This window comes from Amphiprion ocellaris, chromosome 4 (genome assembly GCF_022539595.1).
Source record: "Amphiprion ocellaris isolate individual 3 ecotype Okinawa chromosome 4, ASM2253959v1, whole genome shotgun sequence".
Classification (NCBI taxonomy): Eukaryota; Metazoa; Chordata; class Actinopteri; family Pomacentridae; genus Amphiprion; species Amphiprion ocellaris.
In genome coordinates, this window is record NC_072769.1 from 8642887 (window position 1) to 8670604 (window position 27718).

General features: G+C 39.7%; 1 protein-coding gene across 1 annotated transcript; it reads left to right on the forward strand.

Moving 5' to 3' along the window:
• Positions 1-6932: 6932 nt before the first annotated feature.
• adra2a (adrenoceptor alpha 2A) lies at positions 6933-9564 on the forward strand. Its single transcript, XM_023289938.3, has 2 exons — positions 6933-7206; positions 7371-9564. The coding sequence occupies exon 2, from the start codon at positions 7573-7575 to the stop codon at positions 8854-8856; it is 1284 nt and encodes a 427-aa protein (XP_023145706.2). The 5' UTR covers positions 6933-7206; positions 7371-7572; the 3' UTR covers positions 8857-9564.
• Positions 9565-27718: the final 18154 nt, after the last annotated feature.

Sequence of the window (27718 nt, forward strand, 5' to 3'; positions counted from 1 at the left end):
GCATTATTTGGCAAATGAAAAAGAGGAAAAATACACAGATTTATGTGCTTGGTTGTAAATGACAAACTTAATCAATGCCGCCCCATTGTAAGACAGTTATCCTGAAACCAACTAGTTGCAGAGTGCTACTTTGCAAATGAGTGAAAATGACCATGTTTGGTGATGTTCTGTATGTACATATATCTTTTTAACTGTAATAAACTGATAAATATTTACAAATTTGTGATGTGCGGGAATGTTTCCGTTTTAGCACAAAACAGTAAGTTGCTTTGCGCCGCCTCATTCATGCTATAAAGTTTTTTTCTTCTCTACATCTTCGTTAAGACGGACAGAACAGCATGGAAATATCAGTGTTTATTAAGTTTTTCTTAAAGTAAAAATAATGTTTTGTTTTGTCAAAAACAACAGGTAATATTCTTTTAATCAAAACAACTTCAGAGTGACAATGTGAATATAGGAAAATTGCTAAAGTCACTCTGTTAATCTACGCATACCTCAGAAATATAAAATGTAAATAAAATTGCAAAAGAAAATACAAATTTAATGTTCTGCTTACTAGTCTATTTCACTTCCAAAACAAAAAACATATAAAGAAAATATCAAGAACTATTTTTATGTATAACTAAATTCTAAGAGAGGAAGTTTCACCTGAAAATAAACTAATAGTACTGCAGCATCAACCATCAAGTCCAGACAATTTACATACATCCTAGTACATTAAAATGTTCTCCAAAACTTATCACTGTTGTTTCCTTATTAGTATGTGAGTGGTGTAGAATATATGGAAGAGTTAACAGCATCTTACTTAATCTACCATTTGATATCCAAAGTCTCATGGCATGCAGAAAGCCAAAATATATTATTCTGATAAAAGTGTGTCTGATCTGCAGTGAGAGAGGAGCACACACACCTCAAGCCTTAACCTTAAGGTGTTAATTTAATTTGTTGATTCCAGCTGTTTCTGGGAGTTTTTCCTCTGAGTTGATAAAATACCTGCAGCATCAAACAGCAGCAGCATCCCTTGAACTCCAGCCCACTTCTTCCAGCTGCCCATTCCCACCAGTCTATTGTGCATCACCATAACTATACATAGTTAAGTTTGAAAATGTGGGGAAAAAATATATTTTCACAGTGAAACTTCTGATGTCCACATTTTCAACATTTTTGGGAAATCTTTGAATATTTTTTGGTGGAAAAAAAGAAAAAATGTTCCTTTAAGAACATTCACATAAAAATCAACCAAAATCCAGCGAATTTCAGTGGATTTTGGTTGATTTTTTTGTGAATGTTCTTAAAGCAAATACCACAAGTTTTACTGATATATATGTAATCACTTTAGATATTTTTAGGATTTTTTGGAAGATTTTTACTCATTTTTTCGAAAATGCTGTATTTACAAGAATTTTCTTGCCAAATTTGGGGGATTTAAAAAAAAAAAAAACTTTTAAGGGAAGCTTTTAAGGAATTGTTGGAATTTTCTTCCTGAAGGTTTTGCAAATTGTCAGAAATTTGAAGGATTTTTTTTGCAGAATGTTGGTATTTTTTTCAGACAAGGAAACAATATTTTTTGGTGCCCGTAAATGAGGGCAACAGGTGGGTTAGTGCCAGAGCTTTACACCATAGCAATAAACGTATGAAACAGTTTCAATGTTGGCTTGTACTTTGTATCATCTGTGTTACTCTGATCATGCATGTATCCCAGTTTGTGTTATATATTCCTTGTCCCACACCCCCTCTACCTCTTCTGTCTCTCTGAACCCGGCCGGCCAGCTGCAGATGGGTCGCCCCACATAAAAGAGCCGGGTTCTGCTCAAGGTTTCTTTTTGTTAAAAAGGAGTTTTTTCTTGCCGCTGTCACCTTAGGGCTGCTCTGGGGCTTCAGGCACATGGGTTCTGTAAAGCGTCTTGAGATAATTCGACCTGCAATTGGCGCTGTATAAATATAATTGAATTGAAGTGTATCCAAAGTGAGAGAGGTGCACACATTTCTGCACAACACAACACAAAACAGTGGTAGCTTCATTCATTACTGAAAGATGATCCCTGACTTGTAGAGAGGATACAGCTACGACAGCATAATAACATCTCTGAAATTCAGTTATGGTCTCTGTGCCACCTGATTATTAGTGATCACATCTGGCTATTTTGTATTTCTATCGTACTATAATCCTACTAGAAATAATAAGCTATAAAATCCACAAATATATGCATATATTTTTCATCTGAGTTTGCAAGTTGAGGACACACTCAGACATGTTTCTTATTAATGTGTTTTGGCTCGTGGAGAAGCTGTACTTGCTCACGACGTCTCTTTGACATGCTGATGTTATTCTTTAAGAGTATTGTTCAGAGAATACACCTGCAACCACTGCTGAGAATAAAGTAGATTGCTCCTGACTGTTGCCTTACATTCAACATTTTTTCATATCAAATTCATGTTTCTTCTCACTTTGCAACTCTCCAATAAAATGAAGCAGTTTAAAGGTGTTGTAATCTGAATCAAGATTTTTAGAGCTCAATGCACACATACACACTGATTATTGTAATATGTATCAGCTACGATGCTAAGATACTTTAAAATAATGTAAAATAATGTTATCACAAAAATATTTTTTTATTTAAAATACATTTTCTAGACTTAACTTTATGTATATTTAAGTTTCTACAATTACTAGATAGATAGATAGATAGATAGATAGATAGATAGATAGATAGATAGATAGATAGATAGATAGATAGATAGATAGATAGATAGATAGATAGATTTTAATTCATCAAAAGGAAATATTTATGAAATTACAATAAATATATAAATATAAATTGTGAATGTATTTTAAGTCTTTTTATGTTAAAAATAGTTTTCTTTTATAAAAACAAAGTATGGTTTTTACAGTTATATGGTTTTGTTTTTTCCCCATTAGCTATTTAAATTCTCAGCCTAATTTTAAAATTTAATTGATATTTTTGTGTATTGAAAAAAAAATTTAAAAAATCCGTAAACCAACAAGGACAAATTATAAAAATTCACAGTTGTTTTTCTTTCTGGAGTGCTTTGTCGCAACTTGTCAATAATTCTATTCTAGTCCAGTCATTGATTGACTCCTATAATTCTTTTCATCGATAGAACACATAGAATATGTACTGAAAGGTGGTGAAACCGACAGTAATCCACAGGTATTTCAAATACATGTTGTATATTTACAGTCTTTCAGTGACCTGAAGCTGTCTCTGTTCAGTGCAACATCGCCCCCTGCTGGTGAAAAAGTAAATCAGAGCATTAATGACAGTTAAAGCAGCCTGCATTTTTTAAAAATATAAAATAATAAAAACACAATACCGAGAGCTTTGTCCTGCAGGGATCCTTTCTGAAAGTCAGTTCCAAACAAAATGAGCCTATAATCTCATCTAGTGTCAATTAATTGAGTCCTGTTTGAGCGTAAACTCCACTTTACACAACGTTTTTCCTCACTGAAGGAAATCACCAAGAAACATGAGAAAACCTGTAGCGCTGTGACTTCCAGTTCCTCATCCTCTTAGTTGTCATACCTCCATAAATATGTTATTTTTCCCACGAAGCTGGGAGGCTCTTGCAGGAGACGACAGGTGTCACTATATCCTTGCGCTTTGTCTGCGCCCTCATGCATCAAGCAGCGCCACGACGCGCTGTTTATCCAAAAACAGTCCGCTGGATGTAGGACAGCCTCTGTTACCAGGCGGATATGAGCCCTGTGTGTGTGTGTGTGTGTGTGTGTGTGTGTGTGTGTGTGTGTGTGTGTGTGTGTGTGTGTGTGCGTGCGTGCGTGCGTGTGCGTGTGTGTCACAGGTGGGCGCTTTGAATATTCACTCACCTCCAGTTAAAAGCCTGCCTCACATTTGTCAGATAGTTTGGTGCTTTGTGGCTCCAACAGGTGATGATTAGCAGGATGGAGAATATCTAATAACCCATTAAGATGCTTTTTTCTGCAGCACTGCATTCATGTCAGTGGAACAGGTGTGGGTGACTCAGACACAAGTCACACACCAAAGCAAAGTTGCACATTAAACTGAGAAATTTTATGGAGAGATGAATCATAACTGAATTCAAATTGTAGGAAAAACGAGTAACTTGTACTGGAAATATTATCGTCAATGGCATAATCTTCAGTCAGACAGCTGCTAAACAATTAGCAATCCTCCGTAACTCCAATATCATTACACTGAAATGTAATTTTGTTCGTAATGTCGCATTTGTGTTAATAAAAATTTCCTGGCATCATTGAATAGAAATAGTTCCTGGCATCTGTGGAGCAGCTGACCTGTTGGATGTGAAGTGGGACACAGAACAAAGGCACACAGGCAGTAATAATGAATAATTTAGTCTTTATCTATGCCTGTCAATAGATTTCTGGATGCTTGAGTGACATGTTGTACACAGACCAAAATGCTTTTGTAACTGTCCTTATTTTCCTTATAATATGTACTAAATTAAATAGATCTTTTCAGGAAAAAAAATCCTGGAGAATATTTTTGAAATTACAATAAAGCACTACCAGACTAGAAGTACAAATATTGTATGCAACAGCATGAACATTTTTAAAAAGTTTGAATTGAAAATAACTTCAGAGTACAAGACACAAAATCAAGGTCTAACAAATACAAGATGTGAAATAAATGAATGTGCTCCTCAGCCTTTCAAGTAGATTTAGAAAAAAATATCTTAACAGGAAAAAAAAAGCGAGACTGGAAGTGTGAAGATGGTTTTTCATCCTGATTTGCAATCTTGAACACATCCTTCAACAAGTACAGCAAAAACACCTGCAATGAAAGCGTTAAATTTTGGAACTTAATTGGAAAAATGGCAGCAACAAGACATGTGTGAAACTAGCAGGATTTGCAGCACGAATCACAACCGAAATCAAGATCTTTACAGCTCTTTCATCCAGGGGGTAAACTGCATCCTCCCACAGCTCTTCATGAATTTCTTCCTCCACGCTGCGCTCCTGGAGTGATTTTAAATGTACCATGGAAGCAGAACAAAAAAACGTGCATTAAGCAGAGCTTTTGTTGTCTCTGAGGAGACTCAGAGTTTGGACCTTGATGGATAAAAACCTGAAGAAATGTCTATTAAACTGAAAGGATGCAAAGTAACCGTCTGTGTAGTCTGTCCATGAAAGAGAGGGAAAATAATATGAGTAGATTTTAAAAGCCCTGTCAGTTTTTGCGACTTTTGTGTGAAATTTTAGAGGAACACTGGTTTTCAGATGAATAAATTAAAGCTGGAAAAGTTGTGTCAAAGTGAGGAAAACATGTTTCTTTTTTCATGGGGTCACAGTTCTGTATCATTTTAGTCACACTTAGCAGTAAGAATTTGCCTTTTTTTTGTAACTACTTTTTTTAAAAAACAAATTTTAATGTCTCTCACAGTTGTAAAAAAAAAACAAACAAAAAAAACACTTGCACATTGTTCTGTTTACCGCTGATACAGTTCCAAATTGATATCATGGGATATAAATATCATGCATGTCAGCATTAAAATGACACGCAAAATAGTTCAGGCTGGGGTTAAGGTCAAGGACAGGGTGTTCATCGACGTGATGTGATGTAAAAGGACATGCAAAAAGCAGAAAATGCACTGTGAAACACAAAAATGACTCGCTGTGTGATTCGTACACTATTTCATGATACCAGGCTGTCATTTCATACACATTGAATGTAATAAACCTTTACGGTTATCAATGTGGCAAGAAAAAAAAACATGTTTATGAAGCTGTTGCATGTTGACAATGACCTGTCACATATCTGAATAAACAAGACGGACACAAAGTTCATATCATTTAATCAAACAGCCATGAGGAGATTCATTAAGGGGTCAGGTAGAGTTCAATATCTCACTTCAAACATCAGCTTAGCTGTTGCACTGAATTAATGACAAACACGCAGACAAGAGGTTTAGCTTCATAAAATCTTAGTACAAAATATCACTGCCTCTTATATGCCCTCTGTTATCACTGAATTCCCTTCATGAGGCCACAGAGTGAAGCCTTCCCAACAAGACGTTAATGTTAGTAAGCCTCTTCTCGCTGAGGATGAGTTTTTCCTGCATCTGGCTGTCCACCACTGACCCCAGAAGTACCTCGTCATTTCTGCGCTTTATACAAACAGACCTGCGAATCAGTCTGAGGTCTGCTCCTGTCAAAGGCCAGGGACTCCCCCCATGTGCTTCACCTTAGTTGTAAAAGGTGGCTAAATAAATTAAGTTTGGACAAAGTAATAAAATGCCTCTGCTGATCTCCACATGGTGTGGCTCTGGCTGCAGCTTAGCAACAGAGTCTGGCGGCTGCACTGCAAAAAATGTCCGTCCCAACAGGTCCTGGAGTTTACTCTGAAAATACTGTTTCTTTGGAAAGTACGTGAGACAATAAGCTGCAAACTGGTACTTCCTTGTTTTTTAAACCTTTATTTATTTATTTTTACTGAAGCAGAGCAAATTAGGTGCGACTTTTAAATTTGTGCAACAAAAACTCACCTTACCTTGAATAAGCTCTCCTTTCATTGAATATTTACTAAATCTATATTTCTTTCTAATCATGACTGAAGGATCAACACATTGTTACTTGTTGACACAGGTGCAATTAATATAACACTAATAATAATAATAATATAATAATATTTTGGACATTATTGTTGGCTGCATGTGTGCTTGCTATTTATTTTAACATCTGTGACTGTGTGTCTCCTATATATGTCTGTAAGTGCACATGTGAATGGATAAACTATTCTTATTCTTATTGTATTGCCTTCCTGGTGGTCTTTCCAGCTGATGTTTCTGTCTGCAGAGTCACATGTTGCCAGACAAACATGGCAAACTGCGTGTTGACATTCGGCGGACGCACAGTGACCCGGTGAGCGGGATACTTTTTGCAGCGTACGGGCTATAAAGAGAGGGAGTGGCGCACTGGAGAACACTGAAGAGAGAAACTCCACACGCAGACAGAAGCACGGCAGCGCCCGGGATAACGTGATTAGCGCTCTATTAGGTCCGCTATTGAGCACAACTAGATGCAGTGCAGAGATCATTGTGCCGAGAGAGACAGAGGAAACGCTTCATCCGACACATGGATCTCCTTTGCCGGCCATTGATCTGTCTAAAGAAGTTACCCGCTGACAGTTTTTTACTGCCCGTGCGTCTCTGGCACTGGAGAGGTTGTGTCACTGCTCGCTGCGTCAGGTAAGATTATTTTCTCTTTATATGCCTGTTTTTCCTCAGTGTTTTTCACCTCTAAATGCTAACTTAATGCCCGAGGTCATTATATTTGTAATAATGTAAAGTACATGTCATAAAATTTAAACGATTTAAAGGTCTGATTTTTCCTCTTGTTGCCATATTTCCAGATGAACTGACAGCCTTAGAAATAACCGGGGCTTATCCTTGAGGAGGCAGGGCACGATGAAAGACAAAAATCCAGGAAAGCCTCAGAGGAGTGATTCAGTTCCTTTCTCAGCCCTGCGGTGAGCTGCTAGCTCTGTCCTTCCTGGTGGATGGTACTTGTTAACCTCAAGTAAACTCACATAGGAAGTGGGCCAATCTGCTCCAATGGAGTTTGGCAACGACACCAACCAGACTCTTCTAAACGTGGCTCCGTACAGCCTGCAGATCTCCCTGCCGCTCACGGTGCTGGTGGGGATCATGATCCTGCTGACAGTGTTTGGTAACGTGCTGGTGGTCATTGCTGTGTTTACAAGCCGGGCCCTGCGGGCGCCACAGAACTTATTCTTGGTGTCTCTGGCCTCGGCAGACATTTTGGTGGCTACCCTTGTGATGCCTTTCTCCTTGGCCAATGAGCTCATGGGATACTGGTACTTTGGAGAGGTGTGGTGTGAGATATATCTTGCACTTGATGTGCTTTTCTGTACTGCCTCCATCGCCCACCTCTGTGCTATCAGCTTGGACCGCTACTGGTCCATCACACAGGCCATCGAGTACAACCTGAAGAGGACGCCACGCCGCATCAAGTGCATCATCGTCATTGTGTGGGTCATTGCGGCGGTTATCTCCTTCCCACCTCTAATCAGCATGGAGAAGGGAAACCGCAAGGAGAACCCAGTGTGTGAGATTAATAATGACAAATGGTACGTCATCTCCTCCTGCATCGGCTCCTTCTTCCTCCCCTGCATCATCATGGTTCTGGTCTATGTGCGGATCTACCAGATTGCCAAAAAGAGGACGCGGGCGCCACCAGGAGACCGGAAGAGGACGGACCTGCCAAAGACGGCCACCATCCATGCCGCCAACCAGAAGGAGAATGGCGTTGGTGATGCTGAGGACCGCCTCTGCCTCGAGAAGCTGAACGGCGAACGGGACATCGAGCTGAAGGAGGGAGTAGGAGGAGGAGGAGGAGGAGGAGGAGGAGGAGGAGGAGGCGATGAGGAGAAAGGTGAGGTCAATGGAGTGGACATCGAGGAGTCATCCTCCTCCGACCACAAAATGAACAATCCATGCTCAATCAAAAAGAAATCGACCAAGGCGAGAACCAGAATGACTCAAATCAAGCCAGGAGATGATGAGGTCCAAAAGCGAGTGCCCAGCACCAAGTGCAGCCGCTGGAAGGGCCGACAGAACCGGGAGAAACGCTTCACCTTCGTCCTGGCTGTGGTCATTGGAGTTTTTGTCATCTGCTGGTTTCCCTTTTTCTTTACATACATGCTGATGACGCTGTGTCAGTCCTGTCCTGTGCCTGACACCCTGTTCAAGTTCTTCTTCTGGTTTGGTTATTGCAACAGTGCACTGAACCCCATCATTTACACCATCTTCAACAATGACTTTAGGAGGTCATTCAAAAAGATACTGTGCAGGAGGGACACTCGAAGATACGTATGACGGACTCCATTTTTATGTACATGCTATTTTGTTTTTTTTTGTTTTTTTTTTTTTAACAATGTTGTACATAAAGTGTAAACACACTGACCACTGTGCATGGATCCACCAGTCTGTGAATGCTGTAGGTGTAACTGCTTGTAAAGCCTTTCCCAGGGCGAGCTTTACGTGCAACATCTTTTTTTCAAAACCTCCACCACCCACAGCTTCAACACTGAGATCACACAGACAGGTTTAAAGTGCAGAGCACCACATGCGAACATGTTTTCATTTTAACTGCTATTTTTATTTTTATAAAAGAAGAAAACAGTCACAGTGAATTCCATGATATGTATTGTATTTTATGACAGTATGATGTACAAAATGACCCTGTCTGTATATTTGTCTCTATTTTTGTTGTTATGGATACATTATTGTGCCATTTTGTATGATATGATATGATAATGATGTTGGTCAGGATGGTTATGGTGGTGTTGACAACATGTGGGGAAAATACAGACTCTTTAAAGAATAAATAAAGCCCATTTCCTGAAATGGTTTCGAGGATCCATATAAAAACAGGCTTGTGACGTCTGCTCATTATGTATGTTACACAGTGCCGGCACACACATATTGACACATTTCTATGCACACACACTGGAAGCTAGGAAAACGAACTGAAATGCAGCAGCAGCCACACAAACAGAAAAAGTCGGAATTTGCTGATTGACATGATTAGATGTTAAGGGAGGGTTCCCAAGTTGAAAATTTGCTTTACCTGCCACCCATGTGAAGGTGTAAACGGTGGGGCTGCATGTGCAGTGAACTGGAGACTCCAGCCCAGAAGTGCAAATTCACTGGTCTGCTGAATTTGACCTTTTCAAGAGATTACCAAGGAGCTTAGGTCTTAATGAGCCTGAACAGAACATGTGCAAATGTTCTTTTAGTCCTTGGATTAATCGTGTTTGCAACGAGATGGGACTCTTTTGTCTGAGATGTCAAATCTCCGACGTTAAATGACATTTTTACATTCTTTTTCTTCTTCTTCTGAGTGTGCGTTTGCTTAGAATTCAGAATTCGGCTTATGAATCAAGTTTGCATGATGAATACAGTTGCAGCAAGAGGCACGAGAAGCGGACAAGTAACGGTTCATTTGCCGTTTTGTGTTACCACCATATGCGTCATTAAGTAAAGACATGGAGCCTGTCAAACCAGAACCTGATTGACTGGTCTCTCTCTCTCTGACAGTCTCTCTCACTCAGTTTTTTTTTTTTGTTATTTTTTTTACTGTGCTCCCTCTATCAAGTCTAGCAGAATAAAACAAAAGAATTACTATCATATAGCTTTCCTCAGCGAAGTGAGAGTAAGTAAATGGATTCTTTTGACAGTGAGGAGAGCGGCTGAACAGCAAAGTCCACAGAAAGCTAAATGGTTCTTCTGGGAGTTTTTCTTACAGTAGATCCAGCACCTCATTCAGCAGAATCTGATGCATACTCACAGTGATCGGGCCAAGTGTTTGTCTGCACGTTTACAAAATGTGCAAGCGTGGAGTGTCTGTGAGAAAAACTGACTGCATGTGTGTGAGATTGTGTATGTGTACTTGCAGCACGTATAAACAGGGGGTGAGCTCCCACTGGACAGACAAGTTTTGCAGTCATGCTGATACTCCACGTTCAATCTGAATTAGACACATGTGTCTCATAAGCTGCTTTTGCATCACAAGTTCCACTGACTCCCAGGAACTAATGTCCACAAACTTTTACCCCGGGGAAGGTTCCTGGACATTAACACATTATGATTTGTGTTTCCACAGTTGCATCAAAAGCATGTTTTTTTGTTTTTTTTTTAATACTCTTGATGTCAGAATGCTGTATATTCCCCAGGTGAAAACTGTAGACTGTATGTAAAAGAAGATGTAAAAAGTGAAGTGGAACAAACTTTAAACTTGTATTCTTACTAACAGCCAGCAGGGGGTGACTCCTCTAGGTGCAAAAGGAAATCTGATTGTATAGAAATGTGGCAGAAAATGATCCTAAGTCTCATTTGATTTATTACCTCAGTAAACAATTTCGTAATGAGGTCCAGGTCTCAATCGCTAGTTTCAAGTCCCTTTAAATACAGCAAGGTGTTCAATTTGTGAACTCTGATCCCATTTAAAGTAAAATAGATGATGAAGCAAGGTGTGTTTTAGGGTGTATCTTCCTTGTGATTAGCCTGACCTAGTCGGTCCATTTTGTCATACATAATAATCTGGCTGCAATTCATGATCGCTGTGCTATAATATCGAGCTCTGGTTTGTTTGTATTTCTTTAAACAAAACACAGTTATCTTGGTTTGAGCTAAGCAATCGATGTTGCTTTGGTGTTCCCTCAAAATATAGATGAGCGAAATCGTTTTAGTGAAACATCTGCAAGCAGATAGATGAGCACTGTAATCAAAATGAATAATCTACCAAAAAGAGAAAAAAAAATAGCTGCTGTACTGCACTATCCAAATCCCTGTGCAAAACTTAAATTTTCAGTGTGTGAGGTTGCTACCTCAGAGGTTGTTGATGCTTTCCATAGCGAAGGTGATTTTAAAAACGGCAACCCGCAGATAGAGTAACTGAAGGACAAAGAGTGACCAACGGCAGGATTATACCCACAGTCAACATCTGGTGAGTCACACCACCATGTGATTGACAGGTTGTTAATGCATCATCAGTAACACTGTAAACACAGCATCATGCGTAGTATCTCTAGGGTTGTTAGATCACGACAAGCTTGTCTTGTTAGTGGATCTAACTAAGACTGTGGAAAAACTAAGATGGTGATGGCCAAAATGCCAAACTCGACGATTCTAAAAGGGTAGTCTGTGAAACAAGGGGGGCAACTGAGCACCTCAAATGTCTGCTTTCTTTGAGGAAAATTCCTTTGACGGAAATGCACATACTAATTTTGAATCTACAACATTAAAAAAGGAAAGACACTTTTACAGGAAGCTCACCAACACCTTAACACTAACACTGACTTATTTAGGAACTTTAAATCTACTGTCACACTGCTATGTTTAAAAGCTGAAGGGTAGGCACACATTTTTCAAGTACTCTATTATACAGTCATCACATGCCCATATTCACAGTGCACTGAAAGAGTTACTGATTGGTGCATCCATTCCTCCTCTACACATACACAACCAGTCAAAAGTTTGGACACACCTTCTCATTTAATGTTTTTTCTTTATTTTCATGACTATTTACATTGTAGATTCTCACTGAAGGCATCAAAACTGTGAATGAACACATATGGAATTATGTAGTAAACTAAAAAATGTGAAATAAGTCAAAACATGTTTTATATTTTAGATTCCTCAAAATAGCCACTCTTTGCTTTGATTGCTGCTTTACACACTCTTGGCCTTCTCTCAGTGAGCTTCATTGGGTAGCCACCTGAAATGGTTTTCACTTCACAGGTGTCCCTTGTCAAGGTTCATTTGTGGAATTTCTTGGCTTCTTAATGGGGTTGGGACCATCAGTCGGGCTGTGCAGAAGTCAGGTTGGTACTCATTTGACAGCCCTATTTGACAACTGTTAGAATTCATATTACTATCACATGAAGCTCATCTCATCTCATTTCATTCATAGTTTTGATGCCGTCAGTGAGAATCTACAATGTAAATAGTCATGAAAATCCACCGAAAAGAAAAAACATAAAATGAGAAGGTGTGTCCAAACTTTGACTGGTGCTGTATATACAGTAATTTCTTCTTTTCATAACTCCACTGTAAGAGAACAAAATCCAAAGACCCCATTCTGTGGACAAACACACATTTAAAGAAAGTGTATTTAATTTTTAATAGAAACAATGATACATTCTTCCTCTTAAAAATACACACAGTCAATTGTATGACTAATAGATTCTGGTTGCTGATTTTAGTTAATTCTAGCAAACCTTGGATAAACATCAGTGTGTAACTCACATTACTAAGTCACTTTATGTAAAGAATGCAAACAACTAGAACATTACACTGACAGCAACTGATATTTTGAGGAGAATACAGACAACAGTTTCTGATTTTACTACATGCAGCCGTTGCACAGCAACATCATTATTCACTGTGAGTTGTGTTTCTTCAGTCTGGCTCTGTTTTTGGTCTCTACCAACTCCTGAGGGTATTATCTCAATTAGTGTCTGTCTGCTGTTTGGTGTTGAGCATTGTTTTTGCATTTGAGCTCCTTTAAGTACATCCATCCATCCATCCATTATCTATACACCGCTTAATCCTCACTAGGGTCGCGGGGGGGGCTGGAGCCTATCCCAGCTGACTCGGGCGAAGGCAGGGGACACCCTAGACAGGTCACCAGTCTGTCGCAGGGCCACATACAAAGACAAACAAGCACTCTCACATTCACACCTACGGGCAATTTAGAATAATCAATTAACCTCAGCATGTTTTTGGACTGTGGGAGGAAGCCGGAGTACCCGGAGAAAACCCACACATGCACAGGGAGAACATGCAAACTCCATGCAGAAAGATCCCGGGAAAGCCGGGACGCGAACCAGGGACCTTCTTGCTGCAAGGCGAAAGTGCTAACCACTACACCACTGTGCAGCCCCCTTTAAGTACATACGTGGGCAAAAAAAAATAAATAAGACAACACAAAAATGTTTAAATGAAGGCCCTCCGTGATTTATCTACTGTACATCTCTTCTTGCAGCAGCTGTAACCTGCCACAACTGTTTGGCTGAGCAGATTTAGGGAGGTAAACCTGCAGCTGCCCTGTCAATTCGCTTGCTCTCCTCTCCTTGCTCTCCTCTCCTAAGTACTCAGCCCATGACACATCTCAGAATCGCCCAGGATGACCATAGCCACCGCCATTGTTTGAGCCGCCTCCGTAGCCAACAAAGCTCCTGCCACCTCCAAAGTTGTTCTTCATGGGGCCAAAGTTTGAGGCCTAGGGGTCGTAGTGGCCCATATTGTAGCTATTTCCGCCGCCTCCACTGCCACAGTTGCCGTAACCATTGCTGTCATAACCATTTCCTCCATAGCCACTGCCTCCTCCTCCATCACCCTGGTTGTAACCCTGGTTATATCCATGGTTGCCATTATTATACCCACCAGGACCACCTGGTCTGTTCTCCTTTACGGAGACAGATGTGAAACACCGCCATCCAGCATAGGGGTTTTGTAAGTGGACATTCATTGATACATGACATCGACATGAACTTACAAATTTAAATCTACTGTCATGCTAGCATTTGGAAGCTGAAGGATAGGTACACATTTTTCCAGTACGCCATCATACAACACTCCCTCGCAAACTCCTAAAAGAGTTGCTGGTTGGGGTATTCAGTCTGCCTCTCTGCATTTGTTCTTCTGCAAATTTCTTCTGTGCCTAACTCTATTGTCAGAGATTCTAAACATAATCATTCAGTGGAAAAAAATTTTATTGGAACAATTGGGTCCATTGTGATATGACTAAGACCTGATGGTGGCTGATTTTAGTTAATTCTAGCAAACTTTTGATGAACATCAGCATGTAACTCGCATTACTGAGTTGCTTCGCTCAATGCAAAGACAACTATAGAAACTTACACTGACAGCAATGGATATTCTGGGGGAGAATCCTGACAACAGTTTCTTATTTTATACATCCAGCAGTTCCACAACAACATCATTATTCACTGTGAGTTGTGTTTCTTCAGTCTGGCTCTGTTTTTGGTCTCTACCAACTCCTGAGGGTATTATCTCAATTAGTGTCTGTCTGCTGTTTGGCGTTGAGCATTGTTGTTGCATTTGCTACACATGCTATCATTTCAATTAAAGCTCCTTTAAATACACATATGTATTAGTATTTGTGTTTATTAAGATAGATGTCTGTAAGGGAGCACGGCGGTTTTCTCAGTGGACACTCATTGATAAATATGCGTATGTTTGTCTCGTCTTGTCGTCCTACTCCTCTCCGCCTGCCTCTCTGTACCTTTCACACATCAACAAGCAGCAGTGATATCATTAGGCGGATGTGCTTACTGACAGCCTATTGGAAGAAGCCAGCTGTTGAAGTCAGCAGACCCCTCTCCACACACACACACACACACACACACACACACACACACACACACACACACACACACACACACACACACACACACACACACATGCACACACTAACACACTTTAGCCTCTGGGAATCGGGGCATGGATCATCAGGTTAGAGTGCACATCCGTCTCCAAAAGGCTAAGCATGGCGGCTAAGAGCAGCTAACATTCAAAGAGACAGGGACAAAATGTCAGCGGCCTCAAAAAAAATCAAGCAGGACGAACAATCATTTCAATCAGCTGGAGGATACATGCGGGGATGAAGTTGCATTTGACTTGACTGCCTCTTATCGAGATGAGTGTTTACAAGTGTCTGTGGGAGGATGGGAGGGTCTGTGTTGTGCACATATACTGTAGGTGGCCGGGGTGAAAAGGTCGTGATGACAATGAATGCTGGCACCCACATACTACAACCTGAACATCTTTCTCTTTTTTCCAGGGTGACAGGGTGACGCCTATTCGAGGCAGCAGCATTTTACATGATTATTCACAGTTACCGATGACTCACTGCTGTTTGCGCCTACTTTTACTCACCTGCAGTTTCACAGGAGGTCTGTGGTCTGTCATCTAAATGACACTTTACACCTTCCGAGAACATATTACTTAAGTATGATCATATTTTTGATCCTAGTTGGGTGTCATATCCTCTCTATGGGAGGAGGGTGTTTCGGAGGTGTTATTTAAAATGGAGGCTCATTAACGGAAGGCTGATTAGCTGTCAGGCCTCGGGGTCTGACTGAGGACACAAAAACAACACTGTCCAGGGGATATTTCCCTGGAAAATAATTTGTCTGGACAAATCTATTTCCCAGGAGCTCATTATGATTGAGAGCAATCAGGTCGCATTGTCCCGGGGAGCATGCAGCATTATGAGACGTGATTATTAGACCTATAAAATAATTTGCTCTGGCTGAAGAAAGGACGCACAGCGTTTAATGCTCCATTGACCTGCATAAAAATATTTGTGCATTAAGGCAAAAAAATCAAGAAATAGTTCTTAACTGTAGGGACTCACGCACAAGGCAAAAGTGTAAGCAACAAAAATTATATGTTATGTATACTAGAATTATATGTATACACATAAATACGACTTAATAGCAGTTTAAATTAGAAAAGTCTTCAATACAACTGAATCAAAGTATGTGTCTCTATGTTTATGTCAGTCAAGCTCAGTTTTAGCGCCCCCTCTAAGCACCACTTAAGCAAATGAATGAATTCCTGCAATTCCTGAGTCTGGATTAATTAATCCGGCCGTTGTCTTTTACTAGTGAAAATGTCTTTAAATAGATTTTTTTTATTTCTTCCAAAAAACACCCAAAACATGAAGACTTTTAAATTTCAATAATGCTAATATGAGAGAAGGTTGTGAAAATAATGTTTATCTTGCATACAAAAACTGTGTGTAAGTAAAGCTGGTAGATATTGACTGTGTGCTCACTAAAATTTAAAGCAAGAATCTAAAGTCAAAGCAGAGATGGATATGTTGTTCTGTGATGCTGACTCACAAAGAGCACTACTGCTGTAAATCAGGTTATGTTGTTTACTTTAGTCCTTGAATTATGGAACTGCAATCTAAAAAATGTTAATTTAAATTCAAACGTGTAAACAGTAATTCAGCTGAATATGAAAACTATTTGAAAACATGAATTAATGCAAAAAAAAAATCTACATATACGCTTATTTGTATGAAGTGCATATACGGCACCTGTGTGCATGTTTCCATATGTACATGTGTACCTTTGTGTGTTATATATCACCAAAATGTCTTCTTTTCACCTGCACAGAAAATCATCTTTGTGTTCAGGTTTGTAATGATACATTTCAGACATTCCAACTAAAATCATCAGGGTCCTTCCACTTGATTATCTCTGATTTGCTTGATTTTTTTTTGTACTATGGATAGTTGAATACTATGTAAAATTTTAGATTGATGTGCCAAGCACTTTTTAAAAAAAATTACCTTAACATTTTTTTAGCACAATTTTTCCACACATTTAAATTTGAGGCTATGTTTGAATGACTATCTCAGAAATGATACAAGCCTGAAATTTTCCGTGTTATTTCTCATCATGCCATTTATTCAGAATTTGCAATATTAGACAGTTCAATCTTTCAGCAGACATTAACAACAACAAAAAATGATGATGCTCAGGTCAACGAGTGACAATTTCTGGGAGGCGCACTTTGAGGGGGGATTTACTGTCACGGCCTCATCTTAGCCCCGCCCCCTTCCGGCCATCCACTCCACTATGTCTCCTGGATTGAGTGCAGCAGCGGGAGCCGCACACCTGCAGCTCATCTACCTAGAGTAATTGTTTAATTATTATTTTGTAAATAGACTTATTGAATACAGTCTGTCTGCCCTCTGCTCTATGTGTCTCATTTTGGGTTAAAATTCTCCACCTACCGAAACATGCATGTCACAATAACACAAAACAAAACAGAGAATATATTTTTTAAATGACATTCTTGATCACAAAGATGAAAAATTTGTATTTTAAATTTTATTGAGCTTTTGTAACTGGTTGAAAAGTTATGGTCAGTTGTACCACAAATACAAAAATATTGCTAGACAGCTTAATCTAGTAGGACAGCATTCTAAAAGTTGAATATGACTGAAATTATGATTATTTTATTTGTTTTTTTAATACAGACATATTCTTCATTTTCAGATCCCATTTTGTAGGCTGCAAATTGAACTGTTGCCTTGCCTTTTGTGCTTATTGAATGTATATACTTCCTGGATGACATGCAAGAAGGTAAACTCTTAAGCAGTTACTACAAACATTCATGTACTCACACTTGAACTTTCTGCACTTGTGCAGCTTGTGACATTCATCTTGAAGGCCATGTTTATTCCCAGTGGAACACAGAGCAAGAGAGTCCATTTTAAACCTATTTTTATCTCAGAGAGCATCAAGCTAAAATTTCACAAATATCTATAAATATCTTTATTTTATGCCATAAAAATTTCAGACATATCAGAGACTGCCAAGCAGAAAAGGTTCTAAAAATATTGATTTCAATCAGAATGACATTTTTTTTAAAGCTTTTTTTTCTTAACCCATCAAGGAAAACTTTATCAGCACATTTGAAGATGCACAGTTTACACTGGACATATATGTACACTAGTTCATTAGATTAAAAATAATAGAAACAGAATGAACATTAAAATCATAAAAATGGTTGCTGATTTACACTACCAGTCAAAAGTTTGGACACACCTTCTCATTCAACGGTTTTTATTTAAATATTTTATACATTGTAGATTAATACTGAAGACATCAAAGCTATAAAAGAATACATATGGAATTATGTTGTAAACCAAAAAAGTATTAATCTACAATGTAGAAAATAATACAAATAAATAAAAACCATTTAATGAGAAGGTGTGTCCAAACTTTTAACTGGTAGTGTGTATACTGTCAACTAATTGGACATGCTTGTTGACTAACTAATACGCTGAATAAATCATTCAACATTACTTGAATGTACACAGATAAGCCACAAAATTAGAACCAACTGTCTAATATTGTGCAGGTCTTATTTGTGCTGCCAAAGAAGCTCTGAACCTGTTGGGTCTTGAACTCCACCTCTGAAGGTATCCTGTGGCATCAGGTACAAAGATTTTAGCAGCAGATCCTTTAAGTCCCGGAAGCTACAAGGTGGGGCCTCTGTGGGCTTGGCTTGTTTTTCCAAAAGAAACACACAGTTACTCAGTCGGATTGAGCTCTGACACATTTGGAGGCCAAGCCGATGCCTTGAACTCTTGGACTTTTTCAAGAATGGTTGCTCAAACCATTCTTGAAAAAGTTTTGCAGTATGACTGAATGTATTGTTCTGTTGACAGAGGACCCAGCCATCAGGGAATATTGTTGATGTGAATGACTGTATGTGATCTGCAACAATGTCTAGGTACACCATCTTTGAAAATATTCATCCTTCTTAGAAGTTCTCCCCTTTAATTCAACATGGAATTCTGGTCAATTAAATTTGTCTTTTTTCTTCTTTTTTAACGATTTACCAAAAAGACAACAAAATTTGTTTTCCAGCAAGACAATGACCCAAAGCATATAACGAAAGCTACACAGAAATGGTTTAAAGACAACAAGGTAAATGTTCTGGAGTGGCCAAATCAGAGCCCAGACTTCAATCCAACTCAGATTTTGCGTCTGAATTTGAACTCGTTTACTTGTGATTACTATGACAAAGCTTGAGCAGTTTTACAAAGAAGATTGGACTAAATTTGCAGTGTCCAAATGTACAAAGCTGATTTAGAGCCATCCACACAGGCTCAGTGCTAGAATTGCTGCCAAAAGTACATCTACTAAACTATAAAGGTAGTGAAATTAAGAAGGTAGTGAATTCTTATGATCATAATTCAATGTTAAAACACTGTAAAAGGAGAAAACCTCAAAGGAGGACGAGTCATTTTTTAAGGTACTGTAGACTGTTGTCAGAACAACAGAACATCGCAGAGCATTGTCCAGAGCATCACACTGCCCCTGCTGCCTTGCTTTCCTCCCACAGTGCATCCTGCTGTCATCTCAAGGGCCAACCTTTGCTCACCATATATACCAGTGAACTATGAGCACCCATGCCCCTGTTGCCAGTCCACCTGTTGTCCTTTCTTGGCCCACGTTTGGTAGGTACTGACCACTGCGCACAGGGAACATACCACAAGACCTTTTTAGAGACCCTCTGAGTCCCAACAATTTGACCCTTGACAAAATTGCTCAGATCCTAACACTTAATTGCCCATTTTTCCTGCTCCCTGCCAATCATCTTCAAGAACTGCCTTTTCACCTGCTCCCTAATTCATTTCACCCCATGGCAGGTGCCATTTTAACAGGTTAATTAATGTTATTCACTTCACCTGTCAGAGGTTTTAATAATGTGGCTAATCGATCTATGCTGCCTGTCCAACCAGTGGTTCCTAAGGAGCCAATTACCCTGATGGACACCACACACACATACCTGCCACACATCAATCACAAGCAGATGATGGTGTTCCAGGTGAATAAAGGGTTCTGCGAGAGTGTTTAACAGAGGTGGAAGATTAAAAAAACAACCAACTCATATCTAGCCCCGAGAGCACAGTGTGGCTCCGTAATTATTGCAGATAAAAGCAACAAATGGTTGAGCTCTTGCTCGTCATTATTTAAGCTCTTTGTGCTGGAAATCCCAGTCTCTCCACAAGTGACAGACAGCAGAGAAGAATATGTGTATGGTGACACAGGAACAGCAAAATGAGCGTGAGGCAGGGAGGGCAGCTGAAGTGGGCTGCTGTAGTGTCTGTAATGACTGTCTAGTGTGTGCTGATGGACAGGCCGGTGGGCGTTTGAAGGAGATTATACCTGAGCACTCCTCTGTTTCATCGGCCCTTAACGACGGTGACTTAATGAAAGCAGCTGGTTCACGAATAGCAGCTTGGTGGGTGTCGCATGAACTTCCTGCGTTCATGTTTTGTGTTTTAAAGAGATGTGAAGACAAAAATAACCAGTTTTCTGTCAGCAGGGCTGCAACTTTATAAGGTGAGTTTTTGGTTGCATTTGGGATCAAATAATTATTGCTAGATGAAAACATGTACAGATTAATATACATCTATCTAATCATTCTATGTCTGAACAAAAGAACTCAAAACCACTGTATTAATAAGAAGACGATGAGCGTTTTTGAGCTATTGCGAGAGATTAATATATTCTTGTTTTACAGTTCTATGCAATAGCTTTGCTCAAGAGTAGCCTCATGGACACCAGGTCAGGTGGTTGCTGAACTTATATTACTTATATAAAGTATCTCATACTAATGAATTTATCAGGTCTTTCTCTTTATTCATTAAAAATGAATGACTAATTAAGCATGAATCACAGTTTGACCTGGAAAAACTGAAAACTTGAAGCAGATATAATTGAAATTTTCTGTCAGTCAGAGACGTGAAATGTCGAAGTGTTGAAGGCGTCACTTACTGTGATGAAGCTGCAGAAACCACAAGCCTAAATGTTGGTTTAGTTTTACTGTTTTCATCCTGCAGCTGTTTTCTCAGAACAATACTGTACACTACCTTCTCAGGACTTCAAAGTGAATAGAACACATTTGGCAGCTGTCGAACAGAGTGCAAATTAGCAGCTAAACAGCCTGACACTTCCTAAAGAATGAGTAGAGACCAAAAACAGAGCTAAAGAAAGAAGGCAATACCAGACTTTTGACTAATGAAGAACAAAGTTCCTCTGTAAAGGCTGGATGTGAAAATGATCATCAGTCAGCTAACAGGTTTTACCATATCAGCCTAAAAGATGATGATATTGATGTCATTGCTACTTTAAGGTGTCGGATATACATGAAATGAAAATTCTGGTGTCTAACTTTAATGTTATACCAAGTCCAAGGGGAAAATGTGTTGAAATGCCTGCATTTATTCATGTTTTACACGTTTCATTTAAACAAAAATAAATAAATAAATAAGAATTTTCAATTATTTGTATTATTGGGACTTGGAAAAAAAAACAAAAAAAACCCCCAGAAATACCAATAATCACAAAATTGCTGATTAACTATGTCTACAACTTTTTACGTTGTTCATTTCCAGCAGAAACTAGCAAAGAAGCAAACTGATGTAAAGGGCTGGCATTAGGTAAAATGCAAATAAAATGCAAAAGTGCCTCGAATATGCCAACTGGCATATAATGACTTTTGAGCACATTTCCAGTGAAAGGAATGATGTTCTATGGTTGTATCAGAAGACCTTGAAAAAAAAAAGAGTGGCAAGCAGACGTCAGTTCATTGTAAAACTATAGGAAACTTTTTTTCAAAACAGTCTGAGGCCTGAGCTTTTTGGTCAGTGGAATGAGTTTTTCATTTCCCTCATTGTTTGAAACTTTGGCCAAGTTTAATATGAACATTCAGTGTTGTAACATTATATGTGACAGAAAATAAGAAAAAAAGGCATAATTGGTCTACTTCAAATATCATTTATTAAAAGACAGCTAATCTGCTTTATGTTGAAAAAAAACATGTTTATGTAGGAGTCTCTTTTACATGTAGTACAGATTGAGAAAACATATTTTCAGGGCCTGTACGATGGGCTGAGATGACAATAAGAATTTACCTTGTACATCTGTAAAGAAGCATAAAAAAACAGAGTTAGTTTAGCAAAAAAGTTGCCATAGCAACAAAGGGCTGTATTTTGTTCAATGACTTTCCTTGTTCATCGTGTTCATAGTGAACTGTTCAGGCTGAGGTTGCACATTTTAAAGATGCCATAGATCTGAAACCTTGTATTACTTTTCCATCAATAGATTGTGATTTATTCTCGGTGTCGGAGCGTATTCCTTGAGCGGCTCAGTGACACAAAATTGTGATGTCAGACAAAAAGTGTTGTCAAATGAAATCTCAAATTTGCCTCATATTCTTGTACAAAATAATCAATCTGGACAAGTGTGATTATTCAAGCAAGGACTTTTTAACTTTCTACTTTACTTTTTAAGTTTAGCTTTCAGCAATTTCTGTGCAACCCAGTTTCTGTTGTTTGCTGCACTCCTACGTTCTTGTTCTTACTTTCATCTAACAAACAACAGCCTCAGTTATCTGATCTTCTCTCCTGAACCTGAGTTGCAGTCTTAATTTGAGTCTCCTGTAAGGCATCGCATGATGAGAACGTAATGACACACGCTCGTGGGAACAATCCACCTTGTCGTTTCATGTCACGTGTAGATGAAGCTCTCATTGTTCTCTTCTTGACTCACCCACCTTATGCACCCATCCCTTGGTACAACACCGAAGCTTCGTGTCCGCATAGAAGCTCACGATAAATACAGCACAGGCAATAGTAGCACGTCAGCGCCTGGTAAGGATGAATTATTCAGAAACATTTTATTTTATGTGCAGTTTGAACCTTTCAGTGGAAGCTTGTAAATCCCAGAAAAAGAAAACACATTATGAGTAATTATCCATATCATGGGAAATTAGAAGGGGTGTGCCAGCGAGCATGAACCCAAATGGTGTAGATTATCTAATATGTTGATGTTATCGAGACATGGATGCTATTTGTTTCACGGGAGACAGATGAAGGGAAACGTTAGTAGAAATGTAATAAGGAGACGGTGGAGAAATAAAGGGGGGAGAAAACAGAAAGCTAGAAACAGAGAGAGCGACAAAAAAGTAGCAGGTAATCTCCCAGGGTGATTTGATATTGTGAAAACAAACAGCTAACTGAGATCAGAGACAAAGGGTCACAAGCAGCAGGTGTACGTTATATGTATTGAAGAGAGTGACTGAAAGAGGCTTTAGAGAGTAAAGTGAGGCCACAGACCACTCTGGCAGGAACACAAAGTCCATCTGATCTGTATGCTAAAACCTTCTCCTCTATTTGCATGAGAAGATCTTGAAACCGCTACAATACAAGCTCTGCCCTGCTGATTCCTGTATATATTACATCCAGCCCAACCTGCGTTCAGGCTGTCATCGTCTCATATAGCAACCCCACTTTTTTTTGTCAAAGCAGATGTGATTCTGCCTCTTCCCATCACTGACAATAATCCTATTTCCCTGAGACAAAAGGCTCATCTTTCATATCAATGCCACTGGTAAATTAGTCTGAGGCCCAGGCATGGAAAATGGACATGATAGCCCATATTTATGAGTGAATTGGGTTATGTGGCTGGCAAACACAAATGGAAGAAAACCACCGGTATTCTCTCTGGAACGTTCCCAGCGGATCAGTAGGCAGTGGACAAGTAGTGTGTACATTAAACAGTGGAGCAGCTGGGAAACATGGGTCTGGAACCTCTGGGACACGGTGTAAAAACTGAGAAGTTATTACAAAATCAGCTGCATATTTTAACACAGATCCCCAGAAAATCTCTCCTTTCTTGCTTTCATTTACTGCATTCATTCTTTTCCTTCAGCAACCAAAGCGGCACACCTCAGGATATGTTCCTGTACGAAATTAAACAAATAAACTCTTTTATTCTTTCTCACAGCATGCCCTCTCCCGAAGCCCGCTTAGTCACAAATTGAGTTTAATGCCCCCCTGAGAGAGCACATTTGTAAATATTTGAGCTGTGAAACATAATTGCTCAAGAAAAAAAATCAGGTGGGAGACAAATATTCCTTTTGTTGGATGAAGGGAAAAGTGGTGGCTACTGCTGGACTTTGCTACCTTATCAACATTGTTCCTTCAAAGGAAGTGATAACACGGGCTTGTTGCAGCACATTAGGTTGCATTATGCTCTATAAATAACAGCATGTAAAAGGCCATTATTTGTGAGCATAAGACATTGTTCCAAAGAAATACTCTAAGTAATGCTGCTTTAACAGGCAACGGACTTCTATCACACAACCTCATCAAAGCATTGATACGAGCATATGACTGATTTTCCTCCCTGATCTCTGCTCAGCTTTTCTTAAGCAGAAGGACTTTTAAACTGTGCCAACAAATTCAGAGCATCCCCTTCTCCACAAAGGTCAGCCTTAAAAATTGCTCTGGGAGCGACATCTCAGTTTTACAGGTCTGTGTTTGTCCATCCATCCATGCATGTGTGTGTGTTATCTTTTGCAATAAAATTCTGCATGCTGCGCTTCTTTGAATCCACCCCACACTTTATTCCCCCTTCAACCTCCCATCCATCTGCCTCTTGTCCTCCCATCCCATGTGGTTTTTCACAACATGCAACACATTTATGTCGGCTTTTATTCAGTCTATTGTTGTTGTATATTCTTTCATTTATCAAGCCTTTCATGGAGGAGGTGGAAAAAGTGATGCCAGAATGTAAAAAATGTGAATTTAAAAAAAGGCTATACATGAGCAGCAGAGCAGCAACAGGGAGACGGGCCTGGCTGTGAATACTGATGGGGTAATCATTTGTGTTTCGATTGTTGCATGTAAAAGCTAGTCAGCGTTGGTTCGGAGAAGGAGGAAGAAAAGTGGGAAGAAAGAAGGAAAGGACAAATCTGGCGCGGTCTCAAACTCCTTCCCCCGTCACGTTTTTTGGGTTCTTGTTTGTTTCTGGGGGAATTACTCAGGCCGTGGGGGAGTCGACTGAGGGAAATACAGACATCAATCTCCCAGAACATGCAGGAGAAATTAGAAACACATCAAAGTAGCGCTCCAAGCACATTGTTGGGCATCAGTCAAGAATTACGGGATATGATGTTCCGAATGCATGTCTTCATATTTCAAGCGGGTGGGAAACACTTCAAGACTTTTATTCCCGTTTCATGCAACAACCCCTCCCTAGTGTTGAGAAGTCAATCAAGCACAGTGAGTTGATGTTTACATTCTGGCTATCAATCATCGTTATTCATGATTAACATCGTGACAGCTGGGAAAATCTATTTGTTACGACTTAATGCCTTGATAAAACTGCCGCTGACCATATTCGATTCAATCAATATAGGAGCTGCCAGACCGGACTTTGACTGAGCAGGTGGCGAGCTGCTGTGTAACAGTTCCCAACACTTAGCGCCCTGCTGGGTTATGATTGTGGACTGTGTTTGTGTGTGCGCCGCCTCCTGAACCTTCTCCACATGGAGTCAATCCAGGGTTCCACAGTAGTCAGTTCTCACAAGATTTCAACCTTCCTGAGGGGATTAAATGATAAACAGCCGGGCTTATTCTGGAACTGCACACCCCCACTGCCCTCCCCTCCTCTCCTCCCATTTGTTGTGTTTAATGTTCTTTTCATTTTTCCTGTTTCTTCTCTTCCCCTCTTCCCATTCTCTCCAGCACTTCTTTCTTTTCTTTACTTTGTCCTTCTCTTGACTTTTTAAATGTTCCATTTCATCCTCTCTGCCCTTTTGCTTCCTTTCTTCCTCTCGTTTCCTTCTCTCCTCGCCTCTTTACATGTCTCCTTATCTCTCCTTTCCCTTCCTCCTCTTCTCATCTCTCCTTTCCTGTCATTACTCATTCTCTTCATCCTCTCTCCTCCTCCGTTTCCTCCTCTTGTATCTGCTGACCTCTTCTCCCCAGCGACTGTTTGACTAAGTGGGAATTCATAGCTGAAATATGAAAACAACAAGCCAAACACAAAGCAGAGGGACGCAATCGCTGCCTGCCGATAAGAGACGAAATGCCAGAGATTTTGTTTGTTTTGAATTTGAGCTCCTCCTCATCTCGCGCACAAATTCCATCTCACGAACGTGCAGCAAGCAGGTGATCGCTGATTCATTTCGGGGAACAGGAATTATACCAGAGGGGGGATTCAATTGCAGGGACCTTGTGCATAATTTCAGGGACCCCCCACAGTTTTCTGCATCCACGCTCTTATTACACTGATATTTTGCAGCGGGATGATAAACTTATCGTTCTGATGCGACACCAGGGGGGAGACACAATCCAAATAGGAACGTTCACAAACAGTGTGCAATTAATATTGCAAAGTGTCAAGCAGCCAAATCTGCTGCAGTGGAGAAATAAAAAATAAAAGTAACCACTATGCTAGTTGGAGCCAGGCATTAGAGGGTTACAAACGACGGGCCAATGCAGGGGGAAGGAGGAGAAAATTCATCTTTTTCTTGTTGTTTGAGGCAGACGTGACTAGAAAAACTCCAATAAACGGAAAATAAATAAAACTGGGGTGGGCGAAGGCAGTTTTGAGGGAGTGTGGAGGCATCTGCTTTGGACTGTGGTGATATTTGATTGGAAAGAGATTACAGTTCTTTCTCAGAGGAAGGTCTGTCAGAAAACAAAGGCTGAGTCAGTGAATGAAAGACAGGAGCGGAGTCCAATTACTGACGTGACAGTGCATTTGTGCACTTGTCGTATATGCATGATTGTCTGAGTGTGCCTGTGCATCAATGCTCGCACTGAGGAGTGTATTCCTGTCAGTGACACGCTGTTTATTTCATGACTGTGCCTGCAGTTTTGGTAACTGCACATTATTCTTTATTTCTTCAGCTAGATTACTTCCTCTGAATTACAATAACAAAAACAAGTTTTCACCAACGACTCCCCATTTTTGTTTTTCGCTGTTTATGCCTAACTGTTTGGCTTTTCTTCAATTGGTTTTCAGTTTAGTTTTGTGGTGTCTAATTTTATTAGTTTTTCTGTGATTTTGCAGTAACCTGTTAGTATGTTAAGAAAATCACTGATGTGTTGAAATGAGTGTCTGCCCTCTGCAAGCTGAAATTCCAGAATAGAATAACAATAAGCAGGAGAGGCATCTGCTTGATTAATATTTTACTCCACTAAGGACGGGGACGATCAGCACTGGTTTGTCCTTTTATCTGTCTGTCTGTTCGCAACATTACTCAAAAACGGACTAACGGATTTGGATGAAATTTTCAGGAAAGGTCAGACATGACACAAGGACCAAGTGATTAGGTTTTGGCAGTGATGCAGCTTATAGTCTGGATCCACAGATTTGTTAAAGATCCCTGTATCTGTAATGGTACATCAGCTGCCTGCTGTGGACTTATCGGGACCTATCCATTGGAAATGTTACAAGGAACAACTGATTAAATTGTGCGGATGCTTCCAAGTCCTATCAAGATCACGTGATTCTGTGTTCGTTCATAACATACACATGCATAACACACACCTGTGCTCAGTGCAAGGTCATTTTGTTTGTGGCTACATCTATATTAAACGGCCACATTCTATGGTGCTGTGATTTCTGCCACAAATTTTTTCAAGATTTCAGCTGTCAGAAATGATAAAACATGATACAAGCAGTCTTGGTGGAGTACAGCGCTCTCTGAGTGCTTTTCTAGTTATATTTATGTACTTCAGAAGTAGTTTTAGGCAAACAGTATTGAGCTGTTTGTCTTTTTCTTTCTAGTATATCTTAGTATATTTGGCACATTTTGC

Excerpts from the sequence above, each read along its gene's own strand:
- adra2a (XM_023289938.3), top strand. The coding sequence starts at position 7,573 with ATGGAGTTTGGCAACGACACCAACCAGACTCTTCTAAACGTGGCTCCG.